The 9,873-nt window shown below is 35.0% G+C and overlaps 1 protein-coding gene across 1 annotated transcript; it reads right to left on the bottom strand.

The window, feature by feature from the left end:
- Positions 1 to 553: 553 nt before the first annotated feature.
- Positions 554 to 9,381, bottom strand: LOC107793428 (alpha-galactosidase). Its single transcript, XM_016615778.2, has 15 exons — positions 8,976 to 9,381; positions 8,486 to 8,544; positions 8,326 to 8,382; positions 8,019 to 8,053; positions 6,752 to 6,855; positions 6,254 to 6,329; positions 6,092 to 6,150; positions 5,840 to 5,905; positions 5,667 to 5,750; positions 5,418 to 5,482; positions 5,240 to 5,322; positions 5,056 to 5,146; positions 4,890 to 4,939; positions 1,386 to 1,526; positions 554 to 805 (listed from the first exon to the last, which is right to left on the bottom strand). Exons 1-15 carry the CDS (start codon positions 9,158 to 9,160, stop codon positions 716 to 718), a joined length of 1,245 nt encoding a protein of 414 aa, XP_016471264.1. The 5' UTR covers positions 9,161 to 9,381; the 3' UTR covers positions 554 to 715.
- Positions 9,382 to 9,873: the final 492 nt, after the last annotated feature.

Here is a 9,873-nt window from a genome sequence, read left to right as displayed (position 1 = left end):
TAAAGGTGTGACAACATCCTAAAAAATATCATTTAAATCTTAAAGTCTTAAACATCTCTGCCATTCCTAGAATATCAAACTTATTTGATAAAGACAGACACACTATTTTTCAAATAGACAAAAAAAAGTAAGTCAAATTGAAAAAGACGGAATATATTTTATTTTATTAGTTGAACTCTAGTATCTCTAGCTAATGTTGCTTAAACTCTATTTAAACAGGTCTCCTGGAAAAAACTCCAATATGGTTATGTAATATAGCCTTTGACTCCCTCTGTAAATTGATCGGATTTATAAATTAATGTAGCCCTCTTATATTTGGGGGAAAAAAATTATATGTTAAGTTTTCATCCTATGGTTGGTGAATGTAGTGTAGAACTCTGTGTGATCATGTATTCCATGTCCGGTTTATTTCCTTTTCTGATAAGTGTAAATGCTAAAAATAAAATCTATTAAGGAAACGGAAATGAAGCAGTAGCATCTAAAGTAACCGAAATTGAAATAATAAAATGATAAACATAAAGTAAATAGAGAGAAAGAAAACATCATGCACTAAGTTCAATACATCTCCATATAGTAAAATGACAGTCTTTCGTGCTAGCTGACAAATAAAAACTACATAACTTATTTTTCTTATTCTAATTAAATGAGGTATATATGCCTCCTTCAGCAATGTGGTATTTTCCACATAATTTATCCAAACATAATTTGGTTGAACTTATTTTGTAGGAGTGAGAACATACATCCTGCAATCATGGGAATCAATGCTAGCTGATATTTGTCCTTTAACTGATCCTTTTGTTGAATGCTGCAAACCAATTCAATTGATATATGTTATTCACGTTAAACTTGCATGTAAATATACAAATACAATGATGCTTATCTTTTTACTATCTCTTGTTTATCACTTTCTCTAAGTAGTCTTCCAAATAAAGTTATACATTTCAAAATCACACTTCTCCTTTGCTTTGGAAATAAAACAAGAATTATAGATATATGACTCTTTTCATGGGACATTACATGAGATAGGTAAAAAAGATACATGAGATCTTTGAAGGATTATTTTCTATTATTTAAATTATACCTAGTCATACTAAAGTATTTCCTTATTCAACTGGACCGTACCATCACTACAAAAGAGTAATTACTACAATAATACCTTATATTCATTAACTAAAACATAAAATCCACCTCTGCGTAAAGATTTATTTCTATGCACTGTAGATAGTTCTAAAAATTTTAACAAGTAATAAAGACATAATTGGACTGGAATTAATCTTTCAACTTCTTAGTAACGTCACATATTATAAAATCTCAATATTGATCATGTTAAACTAATCATATGTGAGCAATTTAAATTAGAAAAAAAGAATAAATGAAAGACTTACAGCCCACAAGTCTCGTGCATCAACAACAGTGGAAGAATCAAGGCCTATATCAGACCAATAAGCAGTGATATCAGCTTTCGATGAACTTCTATTCCATAGCACCACTGCTACCCTTTTGCCACTTAAAGGTCCTGCCCAAACCTGTTATAGTGTATTTGCAAGTTTTGTGTAATAAAGAAGAGTTAAAAAAGAAGGGGAGCTTGGAGCAACAGCAAAGTTTTTTCGTGTGGTCTATATAGGTTACGGGTTTGAGCTGCGGAAACAGTCATTAATACTTACATTAGGCTAGAAGGTTGTCTACATCACACCACTCAGGGGTGCGGCCCTTCCCAAACCTTGCGTGAGCGTGAGATGCTTTGTGCACCGGGCTATCATATTTACTATTTTTGTTGTAAACAATTTTTCTTCAAACCTATTTTGAAAATATTTTTCTTGAGCCGATGATTTATCGGAAACAACATTTCTACCTTACACAAGGTAGGTGTGATGACTCGAAAGGCCATCTTGTGTTTTAGAATTCAATTCGATGTTCCGAGGCCTTCAAAGCCTCATTCTATTCCCCCTCGATTTGTGTGCACAGTCCGGGCGTGTATCCTGGAAGCTTTTATGTGAAAAACTGAAGAAATAATAATTTTTGGCTTAAAAAGTTGATTTTGTTGACTTCGGTCAACGTTTTGGGTAAACGGACCCGGACCCGTGTTCTGACGGTCCCGATGGGTCCGTAGTAAAATATGAGATCTGGGTGTACGCCCGGAATCGAATTTCGAGGTCCCTAGCACGAGAAATGAATTTTTGATGAAAATTGTTAAAATGAAATTATAAAGGTTTTAAGAATTTGGTCAATAATTGATCTTGTTGATACCAGGTCCGTATGGTGGTTCTGTAGATCGGTACATGTCCGTTATGATATTTATACCTTATCTGTAAAATGTGGTGAAAAACGGAACTGATTTGACGTGATTCAGGCATTTGGTTGAGAATTGAGAAAATATAAGTTTTGAATCATCCTTGAAAATTTCATGCAATTTAATGCTAAATTCGTAATTCTAGGTGTTGTTTTGGCGATTTGATCGCGCGAGCAAGTTCGTATGATATTTTAAAACTTGTGTGCATGGTTGGTTTGGAGCACCTTGGGCTCTAGGGAGTTTCGGACAGGCTACGGGATGTTTTACACTTAGAAAATTTGGTATTTTTGCTACAGCAGTTGTTCTGATATGCCATTCTTCGTGTTCGCGTAGGTAGTATCGTGAATGCGAAACGTAAAGAGGGGGGAGGGGGAAATTCTTCTTCGCGAACGCGAAGGACTAGTCGCGAACGCGAAGCAGCGAGGGCTTTACCCTTCGCGAACGCGACCTGTCTACCACGGACGCGAAGCATTGGACATGAGGGAGGAGAAGTTAACGCATCGCGAACGCGACACTTGGATCACGAACGCAGAGGATGAGGGGATGTGCCTTCGCGAACGTGATGAGTTACTCACGAACGTGAAGGCCAATAGGGCCAAAGCTTCGCGAACACGACAGGCTTCTCGCGAACACGAAGAAGACCTATCCAGTGTTTTAAAAACATAACCAAAAACGGAATTAGGCCATTCTTTCATATTTTCAAATACTAGAAGGTTTAGAGGCGATTTTCAAGAGACAGATTCTTCCCCAAGGTGTTGGTAAATGATTATAAACTACTTTCTTCCAATTACCCATTGCATTTCATCAGTTTTCAACCTAAAATCTAGGGTTTCATGGTGGAAATTGGGGGTTTGCGTAGAATTAGAGATTTTTGTATAATTGAAACTTAGACCTCGATTTGGGATCGGATTTCGAAAGTAATTACATATTTGAGCTCGGGGGTGAATGGGTGAATGGATTTTGATCCGAACCTCGAGTTTTGACCAAGCGAGCCCGGGGTCGGGTTTTGACTTTTTGGGAAAATATTGGGAAACTTATAATTATGCATTGGAATTGATCTCTTTAGCAATAATTGATGTTATTAAGTTAATTATGACTAGATACAAGTGGATTGGGGGTGGAATCTAGAGGAAAGGCGGTGATTGAGCTTTGAGTTTGACCGTGGTAGCGAGGTAAGTGTTGTGGCTAACCTTAGCTTGAGGGATTAGGTATTGTTGTCTATTTGCTATGTGTTTGGTTGTTGAGTACGACATATAGGTGAGGTGACGGGTACCTATACGTTGATTGTCGGGTCATAGCATGCGAGTGGGTCTAATTCTTATGACTGATGTATTCTTTATTTGTATTTATACATGTTTAAACTGGTTATTCTTCGTTTTGAGCAATTCTTATCATGTTTTACCGGAATTGGATATTGGTTGAGTATTGACCCAAAGTTGAGATTGACGTTGTGAAATTGAATATTGAAGTTGAGTATTTACTTGAAGTTGAGGTTGTCATTGGGAATCTAAATATTGATATGGGGCTTATTATTAATAATTCTATTGCTCGGTTATTATTTTTTTGATGTTTGGGGGTGAGGAAGAGTGTAAAGCACAAAGGGTGATGTCGTGCCATTGCATATTTATTATCATGTGAGGAAGAGTGTAAAGCACGAAGGGAGATGTCGTGCCATTGCATATTTATTTTCATGTGAGGAAGAGTGTAAAGCACGAAGGGTGATGCCGTGCCATTTTATATTCATTATCATTATTCATTTCTTTTGTTATGGTGAGGACGAGAGTAAAAGCATGAAGGTTGATGTCGTGCACTTGTTTTGTTGTTTCTCTTTACTGTTTTATTCTCATGATTTCGTACTCCCCTCAACATGTTTTCCCCATCCCGTTATTACGTGTTTTATTTCTATTATCTGTTATTATGCCCGTATATTGTTTAACTGCACAGGTTTATATATGTGTCATGTCCTAGCCTCGTCAATACTTCGCGAGGCTAGGCTCGGCACTTACCAGTGCATGGGGTCGGTTGTACTGATACTACACTATGCACTTTCTGTGCAGATTTCGGTACCGGACCGTGCTGACCCGAGTGAGTTGCTGCCTTCAGTCCAACAAGAGGCCCAAGGTAGATTTGCTGGCGTTCGCAGACCCTGGAGTCCCCTTCCAGTTATCTTAGTTTCCTGTTTTCTTTAGATTCGAGAACAGTTGTATTCTCTTTCAGCCAGTATTTGTAGTGACTCTTAGAAGTTCGTGGATTGTGACACCAAATTTTGGGTAGTCGTGTAGTAGTACTTGGATTATTATGAATTTTCGCACTTCTTTACTCTATTTTGGTTTAATTATTGTTATTTACTGATTTGGATAGTGGTTAGCGTATTAAATCTTTATCTGTTGGCTTGTCTAGTATTCTGAAAAGTTAGGCGCCATCACGATCCCGACGGTGGAAAATCCGGATCGTAACAATAGGGGTAAGATCTGTGTATATCCTACCCTCCCAGGCTCCACTTATCGGAATACATTGGGTATATTATTGTTGTAGTAGTATTAAAGAAGAGTTAAGTGGACATACAAATTGGATTGGGGTCATTTAAAGAATTACTTACCTCCAATTCTCCATCCTGCTTTACTTTTTTACCTTGAACTCCAAGTCTATCTGATCTCAATTTAAACAAGTAGAAAAATGTTATGTTCTAGTCTCCTAGCATTAGTCTTGTTAGAATGCAACTGAAAGAAGAAGAAGAAGAAGAAGAAGAAGAAATTTTTTTTTACCTTGATTAACTGCAATAACTTCTTTGTTGCTTAGGATTTCATGGGCAGTTTGGTCCATCGAACGTAAATCACAACCTATTATTAAAGGCGCCTATAACAAACAAAAGTACATAACAAATTAAAGTCCATTTGCAAAGAGATCTTTTTTTTTAAAGTTAAATTCAGAATTATAATCACCACAGACTTTTGCTAATGCCCATATGCTGAAATGGGAACGATATTCTGCCGTTGTCATTCCTCCATTTCCAACTTCCAACATGTCTGGATCTGTAACCACAAACACCATGCCAAATTAATTCAAAGTTGGGAAAATTAATCTATATTTTATTATCAAATTAAATAAATGAAATTCTAATAATTACCGTTCCAGCCACCTGGACCAGCATAAGATGCCCATTTGTCATTCATATCTGCCCGAGAAGTCATGCTGCCAAGGTTAAATACGAAATGAAATTACTAATTTGATTAAAATGGGAGCCGAATTTAAAGGAAGTTTATATGAACAACCTTAATGAGCTAGGAAAATGGAAGTTTCTATGTTTCTTAATTTTAAATTAAAAATTTGAAGAGCACTTCTCTATCTCTTTTTTTTTTTTTTTTTTTTATTTTACCTGTCCCAATTATCAGAAATATCTCCAGTAGTTCTCCAACTATTTCCAACAGAGGAAGCCCAAGTGGCAGGATCATCATCTCCCCTTAAATTGGGAAAAAAAATACTTATTAAATCTAATCTAAATGTGCTTCCAATGGCATCATCACATTAAAAAACAAGAAATATACTCACCATTCGCATAGGGAATAAAATATAGCCCTTCCAGAGTTCTGTAAAGCTTTGCTCATTATGGGATACCTGTTTCATTTAAGGAAACAAATACTGTTAATTCACATTCTCAAAATAGAAGCATTAACCCAAATAGATATCGTTATAATAAGTTTATAATCTATATATATCGGCTACCGGAAAAATAATAACAAAAGGTAGGTATTTTATTCTTATTGAGAGAGGGGGCAGTGAAGTCTGAATGCCAAGTAGTACCTTTCTCTTGGACTTCGATTCTCGTTGTTACAGTTATCATACTTCAAGTAATCAACGCCCTAAGTAAGATGGGATAAGTTAAGTATTAGAGATTAAATACAAAAGCAAAAATTATATACTCAAATATAATCTGCAAACTGATATTATGTGTAGCAAACATACCCAGGAAGCAAAAGTTTTTGCATCTTGTTCTTCATGTCCTAATGAACCTGGCATTTGTTTACTACACGTCTGACTCCTGCATTACAAAAATACAGCTAGTAATTTGAATGTCGTTTATCAATTCTTGGAAATTTCAAAACTGATTTAGCTGTACGTCTATTTAATGTATGCATTACAATATTACAACCACCTAATGAAGGGATACATAAAATTTAAAGGGAAAATAACACTGTATAGCCGCTCTTAAAGTAATAGCCGAAAAATGTATATTTTTTGTATATATATACATTTTGTATGTTATATTATATACACAAATTATTCAAATATTATACACTTTTCAGTTGTCGAATGTAAATAGTTTCTGGCGCGGGTTAAAAGTGAGAATACCCCAAATTTAAAGGAATTAATAAAATTATGACTAAGATGTATTGTTTTGCTTTGGTGACTAATAAAATTTGATAGTTACCAAAATCAAAAAATAAAACAAATAAAAATTACCCAGCATCAGAATAAATTCCGAGCTTCAATCCTTTGCCATGAACATAATCTGCTAGTGCTTTAATTCCAGAAGGAAAAGTAGAACCTTTAGGAACCATATTTCCCTGTCAAATTTTGTTAAAAGCTTTAGTATCAACTACTCCACGACTTTATTCAAATTATTTTATATATGCTCTACTCAACGTGGAAATTACCTCCAAAAAAAAATTCAACTAAGTTTACATGCAAATTAAGTGTTATAAATCCAGGAGCAGATATACAATATAAGCTGCAAATACAGTTTCACTCATTGCGTTCAACTTGACTTTATAGAATAGTTTTATAACAAAATAGTGTGTGCAGTAATTCTTCACACCTATTAATTTAAAATTTTAGATCCGTCTCTACATTTCAATATTTAAACTAATTGACGTTAGATGCATCCAATGTTTCGTACAGCTTTTTTTTTTTTTTTTGTGAAGTTTTCTGTACTCTAAATAGTCTCATATTTAAAGCGTATTATTGACTATTGGGCTTTTTTCCTTTGTCGGCAAAACATTGGGAGAAATTTAAAAATTGTTAGATTTACAAGTAGTCATTTAAAAATAGCCACAGTTTCAAAAGTAATCAAAATTTAGCCATTTTTCATGTAAAGATAATTTTGAATGAAAACACTGTTCAAAATCCGGAAAAATACTCCAGTATATTATACTGGAGTTCTAGTATAATTTACCGGTCCAGCATAATATACTGGAGATTGGAGCACCGGTGCTCCAATCTCCAATATATTATGCTGGAACTTTCCGCGTGTTGGAGTTTCAGCATAATATGCTGGAAGTTCATACACAAGTGCACCAATCTCCAGTATATTATGCTGGAACTTTCCGTGTTGCAGCAAAATAGTGGTTATTTTTCAATGACTTTGCAAACGTTGACTATTTTTGAATGACCAGTCCGAAAACTGGCTAGCCCGTGCTATTTTACCAAAACATTAGCCGCAAATGCAATCGTGATAATGGTATTTCCTCCTTGTTTGCCTTTTGGCCATTTTGTTAGGTATTGATGATTGAACTCTATCTTAAGTGTTGAAATTCCCTCCTTAATACTTAAATAAAGTTCCATTTACGAGCCTATTCTGTTGCATAAAGAAATTGTAAGATGACATTATTAAAGGCATAACACACAAATTAGTAAGTGTTCTCATTACCTTAGAAAGTAAGTACTAAGTATTACATATTAATAGATAAATAGAGTTAGAAATAAGAAACAGGGACGCATTTTAGTGTACCTGAGAGTCTCTGTTGAGTTCGGCCCAGCAGTCATCTGAAGGAAGAAAATATGACAAAAATTTGATTAGGTGTCAAATTATGGAAGTAAAATTAGTAACAAGAAAAACTATGTTTCATTAAGGATAACACTAATATTCTAATGGTGTAAATTTTTTACACTTCCCTGTAAATTTACCCGTCATAGCAAGTTACTTGCTTAATTTATTTTTCAAGTTTGAATTTCACCTGTTATAAATAATTAATTAAATGTAACTATATGTTTTAGAAGTTAAACTCATTTGTCAAACATGGTAAATATAAAGTTACCTATGTTGATGTATTCATAACCAAGAGAAGCAAGTCCAGTAGATACCATTGCATCAGCTGCCACATATATATATAAAACCAATTTGTGACAACTGTATTGTAGCAAAGAGCTATGGTACATGAATTTGTTCATTTGACTCTTGTCAATAATTTAGCTGACCTGTTTCTCTTATCATTTTCTCCTCAATATTACAAGCAAAATGATTCCAGCTGCTCCATCTGTTTATCACCCACAACAACAACAACACTTAACCATCCAAAGCTAGCCTGTATCTAAATTTAATTGTTTCACATAATTTTTTAAAAAAAAAGACATTTAAATCTTGAATTATGATAGTTTAGTCACTAAACTGACTTCTTGAAACATACCCTTTTCTCTGATTTTGCACAAAAATAAGTGGAGTGGGGTCCACGTGAATGGAAAATCCAAGTCAATTAAGGGGGCTAAATCACTGTCCCATCTGAATAGTTTTTGTTTGTTTTTGCAACAAACAAGTATAGACAACTTGACAAGTTCACGAGCTGCCATTATGAATCTAACATTTGCTTCATGGTTATCTTTCATGATAACAACAACACTACTTATACTTTTCCACTTTCAAATAATGTCCTGTACAAACAAATTTAACTTCTCGAAAACAAAATCTTACCCCATTTGAGGAGTTCGGCCGAGGCCATTGCTCAAGAGGCTTCTGCGGATGAACTCGTCGTTGGAAGTAGTGGAATTTGAATCAACGATCAGATTTCGAGGCTGAGGACGAGCATACGTCGTCGTAAAAACACCACACAAACACAAGCAGCACCATAGTAGCAGTTTTAAAGTTGGTGGCATCATCCTCTGGTTTTCCGGCAAGCTTTTGGCTTTGGCTACGACAGAAATATCACAACCAGTTAAAATATGCAGAGCCCCTTTTAGTGAAATTGGAGCTAGCCTTGGGTTTAATATGAATGAGCAGTTAGCTAGCTATTTATATACACTAGTTACTTAGAATAGAGGTCCACGGACGTGCTAGGCGGGGGCATTCAGCAATATAGAACGGATTCAACAGGTTCAACTGAATTAAAGGAAGTTTGATACAACTTATATACGACACATTACTAAATTTACCATAATACACTAGTTACTTAGAATAGAGGTCCACATACGTGCTAGGCCGCAGCAGTCAATAGATGGAGATTTTATCCAATGGGATCCAACTGAACACGGTATTTTTTACACCAACATACTATAAGTATCAAATTAAATTTTGAATCCAAAAATTTCCATGTAATAATTAATAATAAAATTTTGAAAGTTTAACTCATCAAATTTAAATTTTGAAAATGTGGCGTGGTGGACTGATGAGGAAAGGTTGTTATTGCTTGAGGTGGACAATATGTATATCAATGCAGATTTTTCTATTTATAGAGACATCAGAGTGAACCAAGTAACCAAAACTACACCATGATAAGTGACACTTGCTAGTGGTGGTGCCAACAACCTTTGACTTCCGCGCGCACTCATCAGTCTTAGAATTCAAGAAAACTTTACTTTCATGATACCATTCG

The sequence above is a fragment of the Nicotiana tabacum genome, chromosome 6, assembly GCF_000715075.1.
Source record: "Nicotiana tabacum cultivar K326 chromosome 6, ASM71507v2, whole genome shotgun sequence".
NCBI classification, from domain to species: Eukaryota; Viridiplantae; Streptophyta; class Magnoliopsida; order Solanales; family Solanaceae; genus Nicotiana; species Nicotiana tabacum.
Note: the sequence above shows the minus strand (reverse complement) of the source record. Positions and strands in the feature narration are given on the sequence as shown.

Coding starts and splice junctions, on each gene's coding strand:
- LOC107793428 (XM_016615778.2), bottom strand. CDS start 9,160: ATGATGCCACCAACTTTAAAACTGCTACTATGGTGCTGCTTGTGTTTG. Junction 6,151..6,253: donor CAAAAACTTTTGCTTCCTGG/GTATGTTTGCTA, acceptor CATCTTACTTAG/GGCGTTGATTACTTGAAGTA. Junction 5,751..5,839: donor TTTTATTCCCTATGCGAATG/GTGAGTATATTT, acceptor TCCCAATTTAAG/GGGAGATGATGATCCTGCCA.